The sequence below is a fragment of the Prionailurus bengalensis genome, chromosome A3, assembly GCF_016509475.1.
Source record: "Prionailurus bengalensis isolate Pbe53 chromosome A3, Fcat_Pben_1.1_paternal_pri, whole genome shotgun sequence".
Lineage (NCBI taxonomy): Eukaryota > Metazoa > Chordata > Mammalia > Carnivora > Felidae > Prionailurus > Prionailurus bengalensis.
In genome coordinates, this window is record NC_057354.1 from 23,830,945 (window position 1) to 23,856,932 (window position 25,988).

The following is a 25,988-nucleotide window of genomic DNA, read 5'->3' on the forward strand; positions in this document are numbered from 1 at the left end:
AGCAAAATAAAACATAAGAATGCCGTCAGTTAAGTTAAAAAAAAAAAAAAGAAAATCCACACCAGCCAGAATGACATATTTTCCAAGGAAATACATATATGTATGTGAAAGCATTAAAAAATATCTGGAAGGTGAGGTGCCTAGGTAGCTCAGTCGGTTGAGTATCCGGCTCTTGACTTTGGCTCAGATCATGATCTAATGGTTTGTGATTTAGAGCCCCGCCTCGGGCTCTGCTCTGGCAGCACAGAACCTGCTTGGGATTCTGTCTGCTCTTTCTCTGCCCTTCCCCTGCTTGCTCAGAATAAATAAAAATAAACTTAAAAAAATATCTGGAGGAGCACCATCTGGAGGCTCAGTTGGCTAGGCGTCTGACTTCGGCTCAGGTCATGATCTCGTGGTCTGTGGGTTTGAGCCCAGTGTTGGGCTCTGTGCTGACAGCTCGGAGCCTGGAGCCTGCTTCAGATTCTGTGTCTCCCTCTCTGTGCGCCCCCCCCCCCCCGACTCTGTCACTCAAAAATAAATAAATGTTAAAAAAATTTAAAAAATATCTGGAAGGAAATTAAATTTTAGAGAGGGTGGAAAGGATTGGGATGCAAGGTGGTCATATAAGGAACTTTAGCAGGCTAATTAAAAAAAATTTTTTTTTAAATGTTTATTTATTTTTGAGACAGAGAGAGACAGAGCATGAATGGGGGAGGGTCAGAGAGAGAGGGAGACACAGAATCCGAAGCAGGCTCCAGGCTCCGAGCTGTCAGCACAGAGCCCGACGCAGGGCTCGAACTCACGGACAGCGAGATCATGACCTGAGCCGAAGTCGGACGCTCAACCGACTGAGCCACCCAGGCGCCCCAGCAGGCTAATTTTTATAGAAAAGAATGTAATCATATATCACCTTTTAATTTAAAATTAATTAATAAAATTAAAAAAATGAAGAATTACCAACTTCACTAGATCCTCCATGTTCCACTGGCCCCTTTTCCTTTTGTTCTTCTTCCTTTTTAAATATTTATTTATTTATTTTGAGCGCGCGCGCGCACGCGAGAGATCTCACAAATGGTGAGATCATGACCTGAGCCAAAATCAAGAGTCAGACACTCAACCCACTGAGCCACTCAGGTGCCCCTCTCTTGTCTCCTTTTAATATATGATGCCTCTTGTCCTAATGTATGTGTAGAAGCATTACACCATTGTAATGCTACACATAAGCTACTGATTTGAATGCAGGAAGCATCTTTATTTTGGCTTATAAAATCTTTCATATGGAAGATTGATGAGGGAAATCTTCCATTTTATATAAAAACAAAACTAAATTTATTGACAAAATAAAAATTATTAGTATTTGGAGACTATTAGTCTGCTAATAGATCTTCTCTTTTCACATTTACCCCTCTCTGATCCATCTCTATATAGTAGTCAATGTCAGCTTCTTAAATGTGAGCCAGTTAGCCCTCCCCTGCTTATTACCCTCCAATGGTTCCAACTATACTTAGAATAAAATACAGACTTCATCTAGAAGTCCTTGCACAATTTAGTCTCTGCCTATCTTATCTCTTTAAATTAATTCAGATTAATTTTAATGCCACACTGGTTTTCTTTGGATTCTTTTTTTAACTGTTTATTTATTTTGAGAGAGAGAGAGAGAGAGAGGGAGAGCAGGGGAGGGGCAGAGAGATGGAGGGAGAGAATCTTAAGCAGGTTCCATACCTGGTTTGGAGCCCAACATGGGGCTCAATCCCATGACCCTGGGATCATGACCTGAGCTTAAATCAAGAGTGGAACACCCAACTGACTGAGCCAGAACCACCCAGGCGCCCCTTCTTTGGATTCTTTTAAAAAAAATTTAATATTTTTTATTAGAGAGAGAGTGAGAGAGACAGAGAGAGAGAGAGAGAGAGAGAGAGAGAGAGAGAGAGAGCACATGCATGAGCAGGGGAGAGGGGCAAAGGGAGAGGGATAGAGAATCCCAAGCAGGATCTGACTGTCAGTGCAGAGCCTGACGTGGAGCTCAAACTCACCGTGAGATCATGACCTGAGCCAAAATCAACAGTCAGACACTCAGGACTGAGCCACCAAGACACCCCTGTTTTTAAAAATTGAAGTATAGTTGACATATGCTGTTATATTAGTTTCAAGTGTACAACATAGTGATTTCACAACTCTACACGTTACTCGATGCTTACCGTGGTAAGTGCAGTCACCATCTGTCACCATACAAAGTTACAATATTTTTTTAAAGTTTATCTATTTTGAGAGAGAGAGAGAGAGAGAGAGAGAGCGCGAAGCAGAGAGAGAATCCCAAGCAGGTTCCATGCTGTCAGTACAGAGCCTGATGTGGGGCTTGAACTCACTAACTGTGAGATCATGACCTGAGCCAAATTCAAGAGTTGGGTGCTTTAACTGACTGAGCCACCAGGCGCCCCACAATATTATGATTAATATGTTGTACTTTTCATCTCTGTGACTTATTTCATACCTGGAATTTGTTTAAATGTTTATTTTTGGGAGAGAGAGAGAGAGAGAGAGAGAGAGAGAGAGAGAATGAGCAAGGGAGGAGCAGAGAGAAAGGAGGACAGAGGATTCGAAGTGGGCTCTATGCTGATAGCAGCAAGCCTGACAGCAGTGAGCCCGGTGCTGGGCTTGTACGTTTTCTGAGCCCAAGTCAGACACTCAACTGGGCCCATAACTGGGATTTTTTTAACCTCTTAATTCCCTTCACCTATTTTACCCATCCCCCCCGCCCCCACTGGCAGCTACCAGTATTTATGACTCTGTTTCTGCTTTTGTACTTGTTTTGTTTTTAGATTCCACATACAAGTGAAATCCTATGGTATTTGTTTTTGTCTGTCATACTATTTCACTTAACATAATACCCCCTAGCTTTATTCATGTTGTTGAAGATGGTAAGATCTCCATCTTTTTTATGGCTGAGTAACATTTCATTGCATATACCCTACATCTTCTTTATTCATCTGTGGATAGACACTTAGGTTGCTTCCATATCTTGACTATTGTAAATAATGTTGCAATAAACATAGGGGTGCATATATCTTTTTGCATTAGTGTTTTTCTTTCTGGTAAATACCCAATTCTTTCGCTTCTTGAAATAAACCCTTATTCTTTCCTATCTCGGGACTCTTGTCCTGGAATCTTTCTTCCCTCTCTCATCCCCCAACATTTGCTGATAAAATAGCATGTTCAAAGTCACTTCCCATGGCTAGCTCCTTCTCATCCTTTGGGTCTCAACTTACATGTCACCTCCTCAGAGAGGCCTTACCTGGCCATGTTATCTAAAGTGTAGTTTCCCATATTATTCTCAAGTTTAGCTCTTTGTTTCCTTCAAAGCACTTCCCACGATATTTAATTATTTTATTTTTTCCTTGGTTTACTAGATTTTGTGTGCCCCCTTCACCAGTCTAGAGCTCCACAAAGCCATTATACACATCTGTCTTGTGGCCAGCACATAGTGAACATTCACTGGGTCTTTGTTGACTGAATGGAGAGGAAGTCTTTTAACATCCTGCCCCTCTGCTCCCAGTCAACCCCAGGAGCATCTACTGCTCTTGGGATACAGTGGAAGAGGTCCACCAGCCAAGGTGATTCTCTCCCACCTCCTCAAGAAACTCCTTGTATCCTTGATTCCTTCTTCTGTGCCTTCACCTTCACAATTATTTCCTATCAAAACTCAAAGATGTTCACATTAAACAACCAACCGGCCAGAAACCCCAAAAGTTCCTTCCTCTTCAGGCCTCGGGTCAGCACGTGACTGCCCTCTTGACTTTCAGGACTCAGCTGAACACTCTCCTGTGTTCCTCTACAACAACTTCTCATACTCGTTTTTTGGGAGCTCTTCAATATTGGGATCCCCCAAAGTCCTGTTTTTTTTTCACCCCCCAGTGAAAAGGGGAGCTATTCCCGTGGGGGAAGAGTCTGAGAAAGAAGAATTCTGACAACGGGGCGCTGAGGAGTGAGGCTGGGTGAGGGAGAAGTAAGTGGTTAAGGAGAGAGCTATGAAAAGCGCAAGGCTATTGGTCAAGGAGGACAGGTGCAGCGGGGAAGACGTGAGTCTCTGTGACGTGTCGCAGGGGTAAGACAGGGGAGAACGGGAGGCGCGCGCCAGGTCGGGGAAAGTGCGCGCTCTTGAGCGCAGGCGCCTCTATGCGCCTGCGCTGCCGTTGCCAGGTACCGCCGGCGAAAGGACAATTTAGACAAGGGGAGGGGGCAGCGGGGACTCCGGAAGGCCACTCTTTACCCGGAAGTGGTTGCAGAGGAACATGGCGTTGCTGGTGCGAGTCCTTGTGAGTGAGGGAGTAATTTTCTGCGGTCGCCCCCAGGGTTGGAGTCGGAAAGGGCAGGGCGGGAGAAGCTGGAGGAGAGTGCAGGAGGGGAGCTTGGGTGGCAGCGAGGCTGCGCGGTCGCCTTTCTGCGGGGAAACTGAGGCAGCTGCCCACTTTCCCCTACCCTCGGTTTGGTGGTGGCTTCCCCGCTTTTGGAGGAGGGAGAGAGTGACATCGGACCCAAATCTGGCGAAGTTTGCTTTTCCTCACTTACCTCTTGCGACCGCTCTCCCTCAGGAAGAGGCAGCACGTGGGGGCACTGATTGGAGTTTTCGGGAGGCCTGGATTCCTGTTTCTGTTCTGTCACTGATTCCCAGTGTGACCTTGGGCAAATCACTTTCGGGTCTCAGTGTCCCGACGGGAAAAATGAGGACGTTAATCTGCAGTTCTTTCGGTTTCCGAGATTCTCTGGGTTTGTTTCCGAGACCAATCAGTAAGACGATTCGTAACTGTACAGTTAAGTGGAATACTGTTTCAGGTCATGAGATTGAAAGCTGCACGCAAACCGAGCTCCTACTCTGCCGAGCACAGTGTATGGCACACCGTAGGTGTTCAATAAATGTTGAAGGAATTAACGAAGTGAGGAAGGAATTACTTGACTTCTTAGCACTCTTGTGAGAAACTACGGCCCTTGTGATTCAGCCCCTATCCTTCTCGCATACTCTGACATCTGGGAATTCAAGGAGAAAGAAAGTGGCAGCAGGAAAAGGTTGGGATGATACAGAACCTAGTTACTAATCATTGAGTGATGGGAGGGTTTATCATTTTAGCTAGTCTTTCAGAAATTGGGTCAAGGACATTGTTTTTCGTAGCAGACACTGCCCATTCCTGCCTCTGGCTATCGTGTGAGTTATTTACACTTATGTTTGCAATCTTTTTATATATGGTTTATAAGAACTGCAATTTTATGTCTTGTATTTCTTGTCAGCCTAGCAAAGTGCGGTACTCTCTGTTCCTGCTCAGTAATTGTTTGAAGAATAGCTCATAAAACCTACAGAAAGATTCACTTAGTGAAGTAATTGTTGATGCTAGGGCAGAAATTGATTCAGATCTGAGAACTGCGGGAGAAATGGCAAGTAGGATGTCCTAAATTATTACACTTTTAAGATGGATATGTCAGGAAAAGGATGAAAAGTTTATTGGGCTATATACCTGAAAGGAACACCTTGATTTATCTTGGAAGTTAGGGCCTGCCTGATATATTAAATATTCTTGCCCCTGAGTGTGTGGACTGTTGCAGGTTTATTTCTTCTTAGGTGGTAGCATCCATAGACGCCACCTAACTGCCCTCTATTTGTCATATTTTTTTGCTATTTATTCCTTTCTGCTCATCCTTTTAGATAAAAAGCAAGTTTAGATAAGGAAAAGTCACTTTTACTTTATGCTATGAATCTTTAGAAGTTTCTTATTATATAATGTGCTGTGTGACAAAGCAATGGAATCTCCCCTAATACTAGTTGAAAGTGACAGTAAACATGAAAGCAGCAGATATTTACTGATTACCTATTCTGAAGAGGCATTTGGGTTAGGTGCTGAGGAATTCACAAATATAGGGAATCTACCTTCTAGGAGTCTGAAGAGCCTTGGTTGAAAGTGTGGCTCTGTTACTTATTATGTGTTACCTGGAGCCAGTCCCCTAACTTCTCTGAGCCTCAGATTTCCTTAACAGTAAGTTTGATAGGATTGATCTGAAAATCAGTTGATACAGGTGACATTTAAGTGCTTTTCTTCTCTTCCTTTTAGTTCAGCACCTGTTTTGAGAGTACTGCATTCTGGGAACTATCCAAGGAACTGAGGATGAAAATCATAGACCTCTGTCTGAAGTTTATAGTCTAACAGGAGAGAAAGAAAAGAGAACTCTTAATACAATACTTGAAATGCTGTGATAGAAGTTTGTACCAGGTGCTTTAGGAGCAGAGTAGAGACATACTAAACCAGCTTGAGGATAAGCATCCATCAGGGAGTGATGCCTGAACTAAACGAGAGCATTCGAGAAGGGGAAAGAGAGCATATGCTACTAATGCCAGATAACCAAGAACTGTATGTGACTCTGGCTTGACTTGGGCACTTATGGTGAAATGGCAGGATTCAGGGCCTTGTGTCTCATGGTTAGGATTAGAGGTTTATCCTGAGGCACAGGGGACCCTTTGAAATGTTTTAAGCAAGGGAAGATTTATTTTTAAAGTTTTTTTTTTTTCAAATAATTTTCATTTTTGGATTTTATTTTTCAAATAATTTTCAAGTTGAAACCAACCCAATCTTCATTTTAAAGTTTCTCTCCTGCCTATAGTATAAACCACTGGGGTACTTCTATAGGCTGAGACCCTGAGTCCTTCAAATGGGTTGAGGAGTTGCATCATGGGTAAACTACAAATGCACACTGAGGAGCTTTGAATAGTGTGCAACCTAACGTGAGCTGATAGCAGCTCAGTGTCTAGGCTGGTTTCCTGTGGTTGCCAGTTTGCGCCTGGCCCTGGAGACTGGGTTCTAGGACAAGGTTATGCACTCCCTGACCTTTTGGTACTTGTGCTGGATACAGACAGGTAGTCCTTGATGGCGATGTATACGTATTACTTGGTATCATCTATCATGCTGTAGATGGCATCTATGTCAAAGCTTCTGTTTTTAATGCAAAAGAGTTTGTTTTTAAAGGGTTTTTTTGATATTTACTCTTTTTCATTTAAATTTTTAAAGTTAAAGAATAATTGATGTACAGTGTTGCACTTATTTAATTATATAATTTGATAACTGTTTAAAAATTTTTTTTTAATGTTTTATTTTATTTTTGAGAGAGAGAGAGAGAGACAGAGTGCAAGCAGGGGAGGGGCAGAGAGAGAGGGAGACACAGAATCCGAAGCAGGCTCCAGGCTCTGAACTGTCAGCACGGAGCCAAATGCAGGGCTCAAACTCAGATCATGACCTGAAGTCGGACGCTTAACCCCTGATAACTGTTAACATAGGTATACGCTTGAAAAGCTATCACCACAATAAAAATAATGAACATATCTGTCAGTCTCCAAAATTTCTTTGTACTCTTTTGCAGTCCTTTTCTCCTCTTCTCTCCTGCAACCACCACTGATGAGGGGAACACTTTAGTTTCTTTCTTTCTTTTTTTTATTAAAAAAAATTTAAAAATATTTATTTATTTTCGAGAGAGAGGCAGAGTGTGAGGGGGGAAGTGCAGAGAGACAGGGAGACACAGAATCTGAAACGGGCTCTAGGCTCTGAGCTTTCAGCACAGAGCCCAACACAGGGCTCAAACTCATGAACCATGAGATCATGACCTGAAGCAAAGTTGGACACTTAACCAACTGAGCCACCCAGTTGCCCCTAGTTTCTTTTATCATTTTTAAATTGAAATTTACAAATTTCATTTTGAAAGTGTAAAAAAAGTAAAAAAAAACAAAAAACCATATAAACACTTATATCCACTAGGAGATTTTTGCTTTAATATATCCCTGTAGCAGTTGTGGAAGGATCAGTCAGAGTGGGCTGAGTTTTGGGTCCCAAAGTCCAGCCAGAACTACTCACATAATCCTGGAAGAAGTAGAAGGCCTGTACTAAGAGGAGGCAGGGAAAGTGTGGTTATAGAGGAAGGGATGATTTCAACAAGTATTGAGGAAACAGAGTCTACAGGGTTTGGTGGAAGGTTAGATATTGAGGGTGAGGGAGAGGGGTGTCTAACAGTGAGTCCTAGGTCTGCCTTGGATGACTGAATTAATATAGCAGTGTCCTTCACTGAGAATATCCAGTTGGAGATGGTGGTGTTTTATTGTTTGTTTTTAAGTAGGCTTCACACCCAGCGTGGTGCTTGAAGTAACCACCCTGAGATCAAGACCTGAACTCAGATCAAGAGTTGGAGGCTTAACTGACTGAGCCATCCAGGTGCCCTAAGTGTTTTTTTTGTTTGTTTGTTTGTTTTGTTTTTTTAAGCAGCTGGTGAGTTGGTGTTCAGGAGAGACTAAGCAAGCAGAGATATAGGTTGTAGTTGAAATAAGATGTTGAGGGGCGCCTGGGTGGCGCAGTCGGTTAAGTGTCCGACTTCAGCCAGGTCACGATCTTGCGGTCCGTGAGTTCGAGCCCCGCGTCAGGCTCTGGGCTGATGGCTCAGAGCCTGGAGCCTGTTTCCGATTCTGTGTCTCCCTCTCTCTCTGCCCCTCCCCTGTTCATGCTCTGTCTCTCTCTGTCCCAAAAATAAATAAACGTTGAAAAAAAAAAAAAATTAAAAAAAAAAAAAAAAAAAGAAATAAGATGTTGAGTTTTCCTGGGGAGTAATATGGATAGCTAACATTTATAGGGCACTTACCATGTGGTAAGCACTCTTGTATACTGTATGTATATGTGAACTTAATCCTTACACTAGCCCTTTGACAAGGTAGGCACTATTATTTCCCCCATTTTAAGGTAAGAAATTTGAACCACAGAGAAGTAATATTCCTGAAACATTCTCATTAGTTTCCCCTTATTTTTTTACTCTTTTTTCCCTTCTCCAATAATGGGTTTAAGAAGGAAGAGGAAGCTAAAACATTGCTATTGCTAAGTAGCTCCAGCAGAGGAACTGGATATTTGAGTAATACAGTGGGACTTGTTTATGGTTTATGAGCTGTCCTGGGCATTGGTGGTCATTTTTGCTTTATTTTGACAGTATTAGAAACCGCAGAAAGCCACTCTTGTGCTAGCTATTTATTTATTTATTATTAAAAAAAATTTTTTTTAATGTTTATTCATTTTTGAGAGACAGACAGAGACGAAGTGTGAGTGGGGGAGAGGCAGAGAGAGAGGGAGACACAATCTGAAGCAGGCTCCAGGCTCTGAGCTGTCAGCACAGGGCCTGATGCGGGGCTTGAACTCACAAACCGTGAGATCATGACCTGAGCCGAAGCAGTCGGTCAACTGACTGAGCCACCCAAGTGCCCCCACTCTTGTGCTTTTTAAAAAAAAATTGTAGTAAAATATAGATAATATAAAATGTACCATTTTAATAGTTTTTAACTATACAGTTCAGAATGGTATTAAATGTATTCACATTGTTATGCTGCCATCACACTGTCATTCACAGAACTCTTTTTATCTTGCAAAACTGAAATTCTGCCTATTAAATGATAAATCATTATGCCCCCCTCTACTTAGTCCCAAGCAGCTATCATTCTTTCTGTCTTTATGATTTTGACTACTGTAGGTACTCATATAAGTGGAATCATAGGGTATTTGTCCTTTTGTGACTGGTGTATTTCACTCAGCATAATGTCTTCAAGGTTCTTCCATGTTGTAGCATGTGTCAGAGTTTCCTTCCTTTTTAAGGCTGAATAATATTCCATTGTATGTATAAACCACATTTTGTTTACCCATTCTTTTGAGGATAGACACTTGGGTTGCTTCCATCTTTTGGCTATTATGAAATAGTGCTGCCACTATTTATATCTTTTCAAGTCCCTGTTTTTACTTCATTTGGGTATATATTCAGAAGTAGATCATATGGATCATATGGTAATTCTATATTTAATTTTTTGAGCATTTGCCATTTTATTTTCCACAGTGGTTGCACCAGTTTACATTCCCACCAGGAAAGCATAAGGGCTCCAGTTTCTGTACATCTTTGTTAGTGCTTATTATTTTCTTTCTTTCTTTTTTTTTCCTTCATAGTGGCCATCTTAATATGTGTGAGGTGATATCTCATTGTAGTTTTGATTTGCATTTCTCTAATGATTAATGATGTTGAGCATATTTTATATGCAAGTTGGCCATTTGTATATCTTTGGACAAATGTCTATTTGAGTCCTTTGCCCATTTTTTTTTTTTAATTTTTTTTTTCAACGTTTATTTATTTTTTTGGGACAGAGAGAGACAGAGCATGAACGGGGGAGGGGCAGAGAGAGAGGGAGACACAGAATCGGAAACAGGCTCCAGGCTCTGAGCCGTCAGCCCAGAGCCTGACGCGGGGCTCGAACCCACGGACCGCGAGATCGTGACCTGGCTGAAGTCGGACGCTTAACCGACTGCGCCACCCAGGCGCCCCTCTTTGCCCATTTTTTAATTGAGTTGTTTGTTGTTGAGGAATTTTTTTTTTATATTCTGGAATCAGTGCCTTATCACATCTATGATTTGCAAATACTCTGTCCCATTCCATGGGTTATCTTTTTACTTTGTTGATAGTAGTCTTTGATGCACAAAAGTTTTTAATTTTGATGAAGTCCAACTTAACTATTTTTTCTTTTGTTGTCTGGGCTTTGGTGTCATAGCCAAGAAATCATCGCCAAATCTGATGTCATGAAGCTTTTCCCTTATGTTTCCTTCTAGGAGTGTCATAGTTTTAGGTCTTATGTTTAGATCTTTGATCAATTTTGAATTAATTTTTATATATGGTATAAGGTTTTATTGTATTTTTTATTATTTTCCTTGTGTTTGCTGTGGTGATAACAATTAACATCTTGATTTATAACAATCCAGTTTGAATTAATATCAACTTAATTTCAGTAATATATAAAAACTTTGGGGTTCCTGGGTGGCTCAGTTGGTTAAGTGTCTAACTTCAGCTCAGGTCATGATCTTGTGGTTCAAGCCCCACGTTGGGCTCTGTACTGACAGCACAGATGGAGCCTGATTGGGATTATCTCTGCCCCTCCCTCCTTCCTCTTGCCTCCATGCTTGCGCTTGCGCACACACGCACACACGCACACACACACATGTGCGCGCACACACTCTTTCAAAAATAAATAAATAAACATTAAAAAAAAACAACCCTGTGATTCCATTTAGCTCCATTCCTTCCTGGCTCCCTTGTGCCATTAATGTCATTCAAATTATATATTTAAACATTGTGTGCCCATCAGCATAGATTTACAATTTTTGCTTTATGCTGTTGCCTTTTAAGGTAAAAATAAAAATAGAGGAATGCCTGGGTGGCTCAACTGGTTGAGCTCTGACTTCATCTCAGGTCATGATCTCACTGTTTGTGGGTTTGAGCCCTGTGTCGGGCTCTGTGCTGACAGCTCAGAGCCTGGAGCCTGCTTCGGATTCTGTGTCTCCCTCCCTCTCTGCCCCTCCTCCTCTCACACTCTGCCTCTCTCTCATAAATAAAACATTAAAACAAATTAAAAAAATAAAAATAATTAAAAACAAAAAATATACTTATGCTGTATTTTTTAAATTTATCCAAGTAGTTGCTTTTATCTGTGCACTTTATTTCTTCATGTGGATTTGAGTTACTGTACTGTCAGAGGTCTCATTTCAGCCTGAAGTTCTCCTTTTAGTGTTTGCTGTAGAGCAGGTCTGCTGTTGGTTTTCTCAGTTTTTGTTTATCTAGAAAGTCCTAATTTTTCATCCCATTGCCTTCTGTCCTCCATGGTTTCTGAGGAGAAATCAGCTATTAATGTTATCAAAGATCTCTTGTACATGTTGAATAGCTTCTCTTGCTGCTTTCAAGATTCTGTGTTTTTGTTTTTCAACAGCTTGATTATGATGTCTTTTTTTTTAACACTTTATTTATTTTATTATTATATATTATTCATTTAAAAATTTTTTTAAGTTTATTTATTTTGAGAGCAAGAGAGGGAGAGGCAGGGAGGGGCAGAGAGAGAGTGGGAGAGACAGAATCTCAAGCAGGCTCTGTGCTGACAGCAGATGCAGGGCTTGAATTCATGAACTGTGAGATTATGACCTGAGCTGAAACCAAGAGTTGGTCGTTTAACCAACTGAGCCACTGACGTGCCCGTTTCATCTTATTTTTGAGAGAGAGAGAGAGAGAGAGAGAGAGAGAGCGAGCACTTGTGTGTGTACCACATGAGCTGGGGAGGGGCAGAGAGAGGGAGACAGAGGATCTGAAGCAGTCTCTGTGCTGATAGCAGAGGGCCTGATGTGGGGCTTCAACTCACGAACCGAACTGTGAGATCATGACCTGAGCTGAAGTTGGATGCTTAACCGACTGAGCCACTGAGGCACCCAACATATATCTATTTATAGATTTCTCTGCATTTATGCTATTGGAGTTAGTTGAGTTTCTTGGATTTATAGACTGATGTTTTTCATCAAATTTGGGATATTTTCTGCCAGTATTTCTTCAAATATTTTTTGTTTCCCTTTATTTCCTCTTGTCCTTCTGAGACTCCCCTTATACATATGTTGGTACATTTGATGGTATCTCGTAGGTCTCTGAAGCTCTGTTAAAATTTTTTCATTCTTTTTTCTTTCTGTTCCTTAGTTTGGATATTCTTGGTTGATCTATTTTCACGGTCACTGATTTTCTCTTCTGCTCAGATCTGCGGTTTAACCCCTTTAGGGAAATGTTCATTTTATTTATTGTTCTTTTCAACACAAGAATTTGTTTTTTTTTTAAATAATTTCTCTGTTGATATTCTCTATTTTGTGAGATAGCATTCTTATACTTTGCTGTAGTTCTTTAGAATGGTTTCCTTTAGATTATAAACATATTTAGGGGTGCCTGGGTGGCTCAGTAGGTTAAGTGTCTGACTCCTGATTTTGACTCTGGTCATGATCTCATGGTTCATGGGATTGTGCCCTGCGTTGAGCTGTGCATTGACAGCGTGGAGCCTGCTTGGGATTCTCTGTCCCTCTCCTGCTTGTGCTTCCACTCAAAATAAATAAACTTTAAATAGTTTCACAGTCTTTGTCTAGTTTATCTAACATGTGAGCTTCTTCAGGGACAGTTTCTGTAGATTTTTTTTCCCCTTCTGTGTATGGACCATGCTTTTATGTTTCTTTACATGTTTCATACTTTTTTTTGTTTTTGTTTTTTGTTTGAAAACTGGACATTTTAAATAATATGTGGCAACTCTGGAAGTCAGGTCTGTCCTTTCCCAGAGTTTGTTATTGTTTTTCTGTTTAGTGATATTTCTGAATTAACCCTGTAAAGTCTATATTCTTTGTTGTATGGTCTCAGCTCAGTTAGCTTAGTGGTCAGGTAATGATTGGAGACTTCTTAAATACCTGGAACCAGTAAGTCTTCTGTTTTTTGCTGAAGGGCTCTGTGCACATGTTGTGGTACACCATCAACAGTCTTACAATCATTTAACATCTCTGCCTTAAATTTCACTTCCTGCTTGTGCAGAGCCTCAAGGTTAACCAGAGGTCTCAGGTCTTTCCTGTTCTTGTGCACAGCCCTGTGCATATGCGTGGCCTTCAGATTCCCAGGAATATGTCATACCTTTTCAAAGCTCATTCTCTTGCTTTTCCTTTTAAGCTTCTTTTGTTAGCCTATTGTTTTCTCCATGTATTATCCATTGCCTCAGGCAGTTATGAAGTTAAACAGTTGTTTTCAATGAGTGCTCCTGCAGAAATGTTTTTTTCAGTTTTTTCATGTTGAATGAGTTTTACATTGGATGGAGTCTTCTAAAGAGCTACTAAACAAATCAAATAATGCCATTTCTTTGCAAGTAAGGCTTTAAGGACCATCAACCCCGTTCCGAAGTCAACTTTTTTCCAGAGACCACTAGTTCTTTTTAGTGACTAGTACTATTTAGAAACCAAGTCTGGATGCTGGATGTGGTCATTGCTTCCAGGACCTATCAGGACAGGAATAGGAAGCACATGTATGTGTATACATTTACATAAACACATCTATTTCTGTATTTATCTATACATATTATTAACCCATACCAATAACTCTAAATTCATACTAGTATCTTGGGGTTTATTGTACCTTTCTGCCTTTCTATAATAGAAATTTTAATGTACATAATAATTAATACATATATTTACTGATATGCCCAATCTTAATATATTAAATGATTTGCTCAAATCTTTCCCGGATGTAATCAATCTTTTTTTTTTATATATACATTTTTTTTTCAACGTTTTTTTTTTTTTTTTTTTAATTTATTTTTGGGACAGAGAGAGACAGAGCATGAACGGGGGAGGGGCAGAGAGAGAGGGAGACACAGAATTGGAAACAGGCTCCAGGCTCTGAGCCATCAGCCCAGAGCCTGATGCGGGGCTCGAACTCTGGGACCGCGAGATCGTGACCTGGCTGAAGTCGGACGCTTAACCGACTGCGCCACCCAGGCGCCCCTATATACATTTTTTTAAAGTTTATTTTTGAGAGAGACAGAGACGGAATGCGAGTGGGTTGGGGCAGAGAGAGAGCGAGGCACAGAATCCAAAGCAGGCTCCAGGTTCCGAGCTGTCAGCACAGAGCCCGGCACGGGGCTGGAGCTCACGTGAGATCATGACCTGAGCCGAAGTCGGACGCTCAACTGACTGAGCCACCCAGGCACCCCGTAATCAATCTTTTAAAGCTCAGATTGGAACCCCCAACAAAGTGGGAGGAGGCAGAGGATTCAGTAATGATGGAAGGAATTGTTGAACATTCTCTGCTCCTCTGGTATGTCTAAGTATCCTTTTGTATAGCATGCCACTTCATAATTTGCAGGATAGTTTGCTACAATAGTGTTTATCCTCTGGATTATGGAATTAAATTAGTATCCATGGCATTCAGACTACAGGAACCAGTGAACATTTACAGAGTAGATTTGGTGACTATGGTTGATCTTCATTATTCAAGATTCTGTATTTTTGAATTCATTATACTTGCTAAGATTTATTTGTAATTCCCAAATCAATATTCATGGCACTTTTAATGGTCATTTATGGATATGTGCAGAGGAGTGAAAAATTGGAGCTGCAACATGCAAGTCCTTGCTGAGATCGATATGCTGACTTATTTCAGCTCTTATACTGTAAATAAGTATTGTTTTCACAGTCTATTTAATGCTAAAGTTTTTGTATTTTTGTGCCTTGTTGGTGATTTCCCTGTTTAATATGGCCCCTAAATGTAGTTATCTAGTGTTACTAAGTGCAAGAAGGCTGTGATATTCCTTATAGAGAAAACTTACGTGTTAGATAAGTTTTGTTCAGGAGTGAGTTACAGTGCTATTGTCCATGAGTTCAATGTTAATGAATTAATTGTATATTTATAAATAACAAGATGTCTTTAAAGAGAAACACACAAGGTTATGTATTGATTGGTTTATGAAAATGTTGTGACCAGAGGCTTGCAGGAACCTAACCCTGTATTTTCTCTAGGAGCAATGGTTCAGTATTTGCTAACTCGGTGTTTATAGTCACTTTATAAAGCAAAACTACGGAGAATAGGAGAATGGACTACCTGTAAAGCCTTTTCCAATTCATGAGTAAGCCAAGGAAAATACTATGTACAGTATCTTAAAAAACACATGCAGCAACAGGCTGGTCAATGGACTGATTAAAGCTGTAGTTGAAAAACTGGTCTGTCAGAATATTTTGAAATACAAATGTAAAATCACCTGCAGTTAACAATATGTACAGAAAGTAAAAACATGAAACCTGTCTTTAAGATTTTGGTTTTGAAGTGTTGGTGAGGTACAAAGACAATAAAACCTCTTCCCACTTAATAATGGTGTATATATTAGCCTAAGTTAAGGCAGTAATTCTAACCATTGGAAATGGCTGTAAATGTTTTCCTGAACTTGGAAGTTGAGGTTTGCTAATTGTTATAGGCCTGATATGTTAGTACCTTTAAGAGGGAGCTAAGTACTTCCACAGATTTTTAAAAATATCTTTCTTTCTTTCTTTCTCTTTCTTTCTTTCTTTTTTTTCTTCCTTTCTTTCTTCTTTCCTTTCTTTCTTTCTTTTTTTCTTTCTTTCTTTCTTTCTTTCTTTCTTATTTAGAAATTTTTAAAATTTATTTTTGAGAGAGAGGTTGAAAGAGAGAGAGAGAGCAAGCAGGGGAGGGGCAGAGAGAGAGGGGGACAGAATCCGAAGCAGGCTCCGGGCTTTAAGCTGTCAGCACAGAGCCCGACACAGGGCCGAACCCACAAACTACGAGATCATGACCTGAGTGAGCCTAAGTCAGACACTTAACTGACTGAGCCACCCAGGCCCCCCCCCCACAGATTTATATTTATAAATTAAGTACTGGGAGAAGTGGGAAGGAATATGGACCAAGTAGAGTCAGTAGAACCAGTACCTGGAGTCTGGGGAGACCTTTTTTTTTTTTTTTTTTTTAAGATTATTGATTTATTTTGAGAGAGAGAGAGAGAGTGCGAGGTGGGAAGGGGCAGAGAGAGAGGGAGAAAGAGAATCCCAAGCAGACTCTGCACTGTCAGAACAGAGCCCAATGCAGGGCTTGAACTCACAAACTGAGATCATGACCTGAGCTGAAACCAAGAGTTGGTCGCTTAACGTTCTGAGCCACCCAGGTGCCCCTGAGGAGACTTTTTGAAGCTAATGAATTCATGGGTTGGGGAGGAGGGAAGAAGAGAGTCCCAGAGGAACTGACTAGAAGGGAATTAGCTTGTGTGGAGAGGAGTAGTAATTCCCAAACCAGAGAATCTGAGTCAGGTTTTGGAACTGCTGAATGGAGAATACAAGGCAGGGTATGTAAATATAAAGATGAGTCTAGAGGGGTCTAGTTGGTAAAGATCAGGTGTTGACGTTTGATTAAAGAGGCACTTGGAGGCACTGCAAGCTTTTGAGAAAGGGAATTCCAGGTTAAAAACAATATTTTAAGAAAATAGTTCTTTTTTCTATGCCAGTTTGCTGGTGAAAGAGAAGCTTATTTACATAATTCAGTAACAGTTGTTAATAACAGTAATGATGCTTTTGTGTGTATTTTAGTATTCTCAAGGTGATCCTTGGGACACTCCTGTGAGGTAGCTTTTATTATTCCCACTTTACATAAGGGAAAATGGAGGTCCAGAATGTTGAGTAGCTAGTTCAGGGTCACACAGCTATTCAATAAGAATCTTGGGATTCAAATACCCTTTCTGCTACATACCCTTTCTGCTCAGTTTCAATTAAGCGTTTGAACAAGAGTTGTTGTTGTAGTATTGGAGAAGGAAAGAACAGAGCTGATTGCTTCTTTCTTCTAATAAGAACTGATTTAATGTATTGGCATAAAACCAAGTAGAACCAAAATTACAGAGAAAAATTTTGTTGACGTGGGGAAAAATATGATGAAATTCTTCAGAAGATCTTCCAAAAGTTTGCATTGTTCCTACTTGTAATTTCCTCTTACTTCCCCCTGCCTCCCTTGGCTTGAATCTGCAGAAGTTTCATCTTATCCCATATTTACATTTTTACGAAAGGAACATCTAACAGTGAATGATTCTGGCAAATGATTCAGTATTAGTAAACAAAAAGCCAGTAATGGTCTCTTATTTGAACATTATCCCAACAGATCGAACCTCAGCTGAAATAAAATATTTTGAAACTTTACTTTTCATTTGAAACATAAGGTGTTGTGAGTAGCCTATTAAAAACAGTTACACAATTTTAAAACTGTGAGACATTTTAGAAGGCCTCTCTACGTTTAAAATTCCTGCACCTTTCTCCATGTACATTATCCCTATCACTTGTTGCCTACTCATGAGGAAATGGAGATTCAGATTCAACTTAATATTTATTGAGTTGGACATGTTACAAGGTACGTTTGTTGATTTTTCTTAAGTCCTGAGAAGTAGGGATTTTTTTCCTTTATTTTATAGAAGAGACAACAAAGGCTTGTAGCTTTCAGTGGAGCCAAGAGTCAAATCAGTGTTTTCTGATTCCAAGTACGTGGCGCTTGCCACAATACTATACTGTGTTTTAGTTGTTTCAAGACTAGTTCATAGAGTGTTAGAAGATACTTTGGAGATATTCCTTTTACCCTTTCACCCCATAAATGAGCATGGATCCTGAAGTTGGGCTGTCTGGGTTCAGATCTTAACCCTGCCATTGTATTAACTATGTGGCCTTGGGAAATTCCTTATCCTATGTATACCTTAGTTTCTTTATCCATATAAGTGGGATAATGGCAATATTCCTAGGTCATTCGGTGATGATTGTGAGTTTTAAGTGAGTTTATATATGTAAAGTACCTAGGAAAGTACCTGTCACAGAACAAATGCTCATAAGTATTACTAATAATTGCTATAAGGAACCTGTGCATTGTAGAAGTTAAATTACTTGTAAAGATCATATTAGAAGAGCTGAATTAAAACTGGAATCCAGATCTTTGACTCCTAGTATTGTAGTTTATGTTTGGCAAAGTGTTTTTAAATAATTTTATATTCAGCCCTCATTGTGGCCCTATAAGTTTTATATAGGTCAAATGAAAGAGACCCTTGGATCCCTCAGAGTTGGTTCCTAGAATAGACATCTCCAGTCCTGTGTACACGAATGCCATTTATACAGTGTGATGTATTTCAGGTTCATAAAATAGAGTAGGCTTCTCAGGTAGCAAGATAGCTCTTCCTTTCCCCAGCCCAGCCTTTCACTTTGGCCCAGAGACCTTTTTGAGGTTGGTTAATACCCTAGGGGATAACTGAACTTCAGTCATTAACTCTCTCTTTTGAGCCATTTAATCTCTCTCTTTTGTTTTGGAAATCAATTTGGTTTAGTGTTTTCCTATCCTAAAAATGTCAGCCCTAGTTTCTTCATCCTTTTGGGGATGACACTGCTTACTATAAAGGGATTCTATGAAGATCAGATAAATCAGTGTTTATGAAAAGTCATTGCAGACTCTCAATTTAAATGATAATCTAATTGTAAAATGCCTGAAGTCTACTTATTTTGTTACTCTCCTGAGAGGGAGCCCATGTCCCCCTGCTTGAGTCAGCCTTTACTAGAGTTGTTTTAGTCCATGAATCAGGAATAGGTAGGGGTACATTTTATCCTTGGAGAGATGAGCAGGAGGAAGCTTGTTCCTGGCCCTGTTTTGGAAGTTCTCTTTTCATGTACCCTGTTCTGGCAGAATTTCTAAACTTCTACTCATGGAGTTGGATATAGATTCTTGACAGCCTTTTTTTTCTTTCTCTAGAGAAACCGGATTTCCCAGTGGGTTCCAGTATGCAGCCTATTGGTACCTGTGTCCTCTACACAGGCACAGTGGGGCAGGGCTCTGTCTGGTACTTTCCAGGTAAGGTTTGTTGTTCCTTTGCTTGGTATGAAAACCTTAGTGTTTATTTTCAAATGTCATATATTTATAGATTAGCCAAACAAATTGTGTGATGGAAAAACCTCATGAGACCACTTCTGGGTCTCTGTGGTGCCAGCTCAGGACTGATTCCTACAGTATGGTGTCTAGGGCGTTGCTTCTAAATACCCCAGCAGTGGAACTTAGCCTAGGATACCATGCTACAGTCTGATGATTTTTACTGTTGGGAATGTTTCCAGATATTCATCTCAGAGTTAACTGCAGGTTTCTTTTTGTAGCCACATTGTGCCACTTTTATTTGGGGTAAGAAATGTTTCTTCCTTTCTTTTTTTTCTTCTTTTTATGAACACAGAATCCAAGGAACAATTATTTGAGGCCTTTGTTTATCATTGACCACATGATTCATTACTTTGGACCCTCTTTGAGAGTTTTTTCTCCTGATTTTTGTTAATTATACAAATAATTTAGTAATAAAGGAAATAAAAGTCACCCATGACCTCAAACGTGAAAACATCTGCTGGTTTTTTTCCAGTCCTTATGTAGGACTCCAGTGTGTGCATACTAATTTTTTCCGTAGATACCTTAACAAATATCCACAGAATTTTATTTTCTGGTGCCTTTTCACTTATTGGAGCAGACATTATTCATGTTAGATAGATTGCATAATTTTATTTTTTGATGGCTACGTTATTCTATTTACTTAGACTTTGATACTAAAATTATTTGCAAAAAAATTTTTTTTGTCACAGGCTTTAGTGTAGTTACTATTTCTTGATAGTTTAATAAATTTTTACTTTATTAAAGATGAATTCCTAGGAGGGTATACCCTGGGTCAATGAGTATGGGCAGTTTCTCTCTCCAAAAGGTGGTTTTAGTTTATATTGCCATCAGCAATGTATATATAACTAGTTTTTCGTTAACTTCTTCTAAATTGGGTGTTTTAAAAAAAATTTTAACAGGATAGAAAATGTTATCTTGTTTTGCTTTGTATTTCTTTATCTGTCAAGGTTAAACATTTTTCTGTTTACCAGTTGTATTCCAGTTTGTAAAATCATATATGCTTATATCTTTTCTCCATTTATCTATGGGAATTTATTCATATAAACTCTTACCAATTTATATGAATTCCTTCTGTAGCCATTAACTTCTTTTTCATATGTGATGTGATTAAAATTATTTTTGATATATAATTTATTCATATAAATATATTACAACTATTTAAAATATAGTGTAATTCCCCCTAATTAGTGTGTAAACCTTGCCCTTCTGAGGACATGTATTGTTTGTGCCTGTATTTCCTGAGCTCACTAACCCCGGCACGGAGTAGGCACTGAATGTATGTTAAATGAATGAAGAATATGCCTATACAGAAGAGGCATCTACTTTGTGTAGGCATGCAGGTATTTCTTTTCAGAGTGGGTGACATTCTGTTACTTTTTGTGCATGGAAAATTTTAATAGAATTATCATAGAGTTCTAAGTCATTTGTTTTTGTGTGTATATAGTTGGTGGAGGGGGGAACTCATTGTGTGAATCTCTGACTTGTGCCTCATTCTTTGAATCAATAAACATTTATTGACTACCTAATATGTATCAGGTACTATATTAGGTTCTGAGACATCATTATAGCAAAACATCCATGTAAATAACTTAGAGTGCTTTATCTCATGCTGACAGGATATAATTTTAGCCAGGGTAAATAAACTAGACGTGTGCTTTATTGGCACATCTTCCCACTTCGAGGACCCCTGGTTGGAAAACTCTGATTTTCCTCAGGTACATGTCTGACTAGGAGGCGTATTTAGTTCAGAATTAAGAAGAGCTTTATGTTAATTAGAATTGTGGTGTCATGGAATGGGTGGGCTAAATTTTTACATAGTAAATTTCCTGTTACTGGAAATATTCAGGCAATAGTTGGAAGAGTGTATACTAAGGGCATGACATAAAAGAAACCTTCATTTGTTGAGTAATAGTATCACATGATCTCTAAGATAATGTCCTATGCTATAATCCTGTTAACCATTTTCAAAAAGCGAGGGACGTTGTATTCTCATCTCTTTGTTTTTTTTAAGTTATTTATTTATTTATTTATTTATTTATTTATTTAGAGAGGGAGGGGCAGAGAGAGAGAATCTTAAGCAGGCTCTCCCTGCTGGAGTCAGTGTGGAGTCCAACGCAGGTCTTGACCCCACAAACCGTGAGATTATGACCTGAGCTGAAATCAAGAGTCCAACACTTAACCAGCTGAGCCACCAGGCACCCCATCATGTCTGTCTTTCCTACATAAACTTAACATTGTGTCATATTTTGGGGTGCCTGAGTGGCTCGGTTGATTAAGCGTCTGACTTTGGCTTAGGTCGTGATCTTGGAGTTCACGAGTTTGGGTCCCAAATTGGGCTTGCTGCTGTCAGCACAGAGCCCACTTTGGATCCTTTCTCCCCCCACCCTCTCTCTGTTCCTCCCTCGCTGTTTCTCTCTCTCTCTCTCAAAATAAATAAATAAACTTACAAAAACATTTTAAAGTTCTGTCATATTTTGGTGAGTGTACTTAAATTTTTTTTTATTTTGAAATAATTTACACCTACAGAAAAGTTGTAAAAACAGTAGGGTTCCGGGGCGCCTGGGTGGCGCAGTCGGTTAAGCGTCCGACTTCAGCCAGGTCACGATCTCGCGGTCCGTGAGTTCGAGCCCCGCATCAGGCTCTGGGCTGATGGCTCAGAGCCTGGAGCCTGTTTCCGATTCTGTGTCTCCCTCTCTCTCTGCCCCTCCCCCGTTCATGCTCTGTCTCTCTCTGTCCCAAAAATAAATAAACGTTGAAAAAAAATTAAAAAAAAAAAAAAAACAGTAGGGTTCCCAAATACCCTTTGTCTAGCTTTCTCTAATGTTAAGTGTCTTATATAATTATAGTGTAGTTATTGAAACCAGGAAATTAACATTGATATAATGCTATTAACTAATCTATGCAACTCAGTCCAATTTTACCAGTCTTTTCTACTAATGTCCTTTTTTTGGTTCTTCAATTGGGTTTCTTATAATTAGGTCATGCATTTTTGGCAAAAATGATATTCCCTTAGTGTAAAATATCCGGGGATATATAATGCCAGTGTGTCCTATTACTGGTGACATTGACTTTAATCACTTGATTATTAAATTGGTGCCTGTCAGGTTTCCCTACTATGAAGTTACTATTTTCCCTTTTGTAATTAGTAAGTACCATGTGAGCAGATACTTAGAGACTATGCAGATATCTTGTTTCTCATCATACTTTTGCTCACTACTTTTAGCATCCATCAATAGTTATTTTTTTGTTGTTGTTAAGATACATAACATTAATTAATTATTTTGAAAGTTGTAGTTTAAAAAAACCCACATAACATTAAATTTACTATGTTAACCATTTGAAGTATATAGTTTAGTAGTGTGAAGTATATTCACATTGTCATACAATAGATCTCTTGAATTTTTTCATCTTGCTGAACTGAAATTCTACACCTGTTACACACTAATTCCACCCCACCCTACCCTTGGCAACCACATTCTACTTTCTGTTTCTATGATTTTGACTATTTTAGATATTACATATGGGTGGAATCATATATTATTTGTCCTTTTGTGACTTATGTTGCTTAGCATATTGTCCTTAAGGTTCATCCATGTTGTAGTATGTGACAGGATTTCCTTCCTTTTTAAGGCTACATAATATTTCATTATATGTATATACCACATTTGCTTTGTCCATTTTGATGGATATTTGGGTTGCTTCCACATCTTGGCTATTGTGCATAATGCTGTATTAATATAGTGTGCAAATATCTCTTCAAGAGCCTGCTTTGAATTCTTTTGGATATATACCCAGAAGTGAGATTGCTGCATCATGTGGTAATTCTGTTGATGGTTCTTGACTGCAGTAATCATTACTCTGGTGTTTGTATAATGATCATTTTCTATTTCCATCATTACTACTATATTTATTGCTTGGAATTGTACTGTAAGGAAGAGGTGTCACTTCTTCATTTATTTATTCAACTATTTATATGAGTATGAGCTCATAGATATTTATTTCCTTCTATGAGTTATAATTTATTATGCCTATTATTTATTTTGTTGATCAGATTGTCCCAGATTTGGCTGTTAGGAACTCCTTCAAGTTCCTTTTCTACATTCTTTCATTATTTTTGAACATTCTTTATTTCCTAGCAACACAAGATGTTTCAGGTTTATCTTGTATTTTCTTTGCTTTAGTCCTAGATTCAACAGTTTCTCCTAAGGAGCCCTGATTCCTTTAATTGGAGAATGATATTTGGAATGTTTAGAAATCCACATCTTTGTGCTAGGTGTGCATGAGCATATGTTATTGACCCCTATTTAGGTTTTTGAAAGCAGCTTGATGTAGGGGAAAAAAGATAGCCCTGAATATATGTTTAATCCCTTAATGAACTTTACTTCTTTGGGCTTAAGTGTCCTCATTTCCAAAATAGGAAAAAATACTACCAACCTTGCAAAATTGTTGTGAGATGATGCAAGTAAAACATCAAGCATATACGTCGGGCATATAGGAGAGCTTCAGTAAATTGTAACTGCTGTTTTGTTGCTATTTGTATGTTCATTGCTACTTAGGTAAATTTCATCCTTACTGTATATACTGAAACAAACAAACAAAAATATTGTCCTAAAACTACCTTAAGCAAGTTGCAAACTCTCCCTAGTTCTTAGTTTCCTCATCTGTGAAATGAAAAGTTTGGACTTAGATCTCAGATTTCTTCCAGCTCAAGTGTTGTTATTCTGAGTTACTCCTTAGTTCTTCAGTTGCTTTTTCTCCAAGCTAAACATTTTAGCCTTTCATTTTAATTCCTTTTAACCTTTCCACTAGGACCTTTTATTCATCTCTTTGATCACTCCTGTGGTTATTTTCTGGACTTCTCCAGATTGTCCTTCTATTTAAAAAAAAAAGAAAAAAGAAAAAAATCTACCTAAGTTTTATTGAGTGCCGACTCTATGCCCAGAATGATATTGAGCAATGGGACAGAAAATAAAAGAGGTGTAAGGTAGACTGTGCCTTGGTAGAGCTTTTTAAAAGAACAGATACATACACCCACAATATTCAATAATTGCTTGAGTCCTTCCCTCCTTTCTTTCCTTTTTTCTTTTTTCCCCTTCCTCTTCCCTTCCCTTCTCCCTTCCTCTTCCTTTCCTCCTTTCCCCTTCCCTTCCTACTTTCCCCTTTCCCCTTTCCTACCCTTCCCTTCCCCCTTTCCTACCCTTCCCTTCCCCCTTTCCTACCCTTCCCTTCCCCCTTTCCTACCCTTCCCTTCTCCCTTTCTCTCCCCTTTCCCTTTCCCTTTCTCTCCCCTTTCCCTTTCCCTTCTCTCTTTCCTTTCTCCTTCTCTCCCCTTCCCCTCCCTCCTCTACCCTATCCCCTTCCTCCTTCCCTTCTCTTCCTCTTTCCCTTCTTTTCCCCGTTCCCTTCCCTTCTCCTTGCCCTCCTTCTCCTCCTCCCCTTCCCCTTCCCCTCTCCCTTCCTCTTTCAGATCAGGGAGGTCTCTACTTTTAGAATTTTTTGAAAACAAAAAATAAAAGTGAAATCTTATATTCATTTTAATGAGGGGTTGTCTGCAAAAGAGTATCATTGGAGTTGTCTGGAGCAGGTCTTTGCATTTATGTTATGCATTGTAGTTTGCTTATCTTTTTCACATTGTTTTATTTGGTTCTCAAAACAAATTTATGATAGGCAGAGCTGGGGCTTCTGACTCAGTGTTTTCTCTTCTACCATACTGTACTTTCTCAACTTTGTCTTCTCACTCACCTTCTCTATCCTGCCCACTTCTTTTTTTTTCTTAATTACTTTTTGATGTTTATTTATTTTAGAGAGAGAGAGAGAGAGAGAGAGAGAGTGAGTGAGCGTGCATGGAGGAGGGGCAGAGGAAGAGGGAGACACAAAATCTGAAGCAGGCTCCAGGCTCTGAGCTGTCAGCACAGAGCCCGATGCGGGGCTCAAACCCACAAACCATGAGATCATGACCTGAGTCGAAGTCGGACACCCAACCTACTGAGCCACCCAGGTGCCCTCATATCCTGCCCACTTCTTAAGGCTTCTTTGTGAAGTCTTTTTGGATGACTCTAGGTAATTCTTTTCTCCCTCCAAATTTCTGTTGTTTACACTGTTCATTACATACCTTTAAGCATTTTTGTACATTTTATTGAAGTATAATAAAAATACAGAAAAAGGCATAAATCATAAGTGTACAGCTGAATTAATCATTACAAAGTGAGCTAACCAGCACCCAGATCAAGAAATAGAACCCAAGAAGCTCCTTGATCCCCCCAGTCACCACCCATAACCAAGTTTAACCAGTCTTCACTTTGAATATCATAAAATAATTTTATCTTTTAAACATACAGTATATACTCTCTTGTGTTTGTCTGCTTTCATTCAACTTTGTTTTAGAAATTCATCAATATTGTTCTGTGTAGTTATAGTTTATTCATTCTCATTATTGTGTAGTATACTATTATAAAAATATACCATGATTCATTTATCCATTTATCCATTGATGGGTACTTGGATTATTTCCAGTTTGGGCTATTATTAATAGTGCTGCTCTGAACATTCTTGTATATGTTTTTTTTTTTGTAAACACATTTCTGTTGGGCTGTATACTTAGAAGTTGAATTGCTGAGTTTTATAGACTGTGTATACATTCAGCTTCTTTGGATACAGCCAAATAATTTTTCAGAGTGATTGTACCA

General features: G+C 39.3%; 1 protein-coding gene across 3 annotated transcripts in view; it reads left to right on the forward strand.

The window, feature by feature from the left end:
- Positions 1-4,165: 4,165 nt before the first annotated feature.
- Positions 4,166-25,988, forward strand: part of LOC122497522 (ubiquinol-cytochrome-c reductase complex assembly factor 1) — a 103,077-nt gene continuing 81,254 nt past the window's right edge. For all 3 annotated transcript variants that reach the window (XM_043604669.1, XM_043604670.1, XM_043604671.1), the window contains exons 1-2: positions 4,166-4,295; positions 19,126-19,224. In XM_043604669.1, coding sequence (XP_043460604.1) covers positions 4,272-4,295; positions 19,126-19,224 — 123 coding nt within the window. In that variant the 5' untranslated portion in view covers positions 4,166-4,271. The remainder of the gene's footprint in view (positions 4,296-19,125; positions 19,225-25,988) is intronic.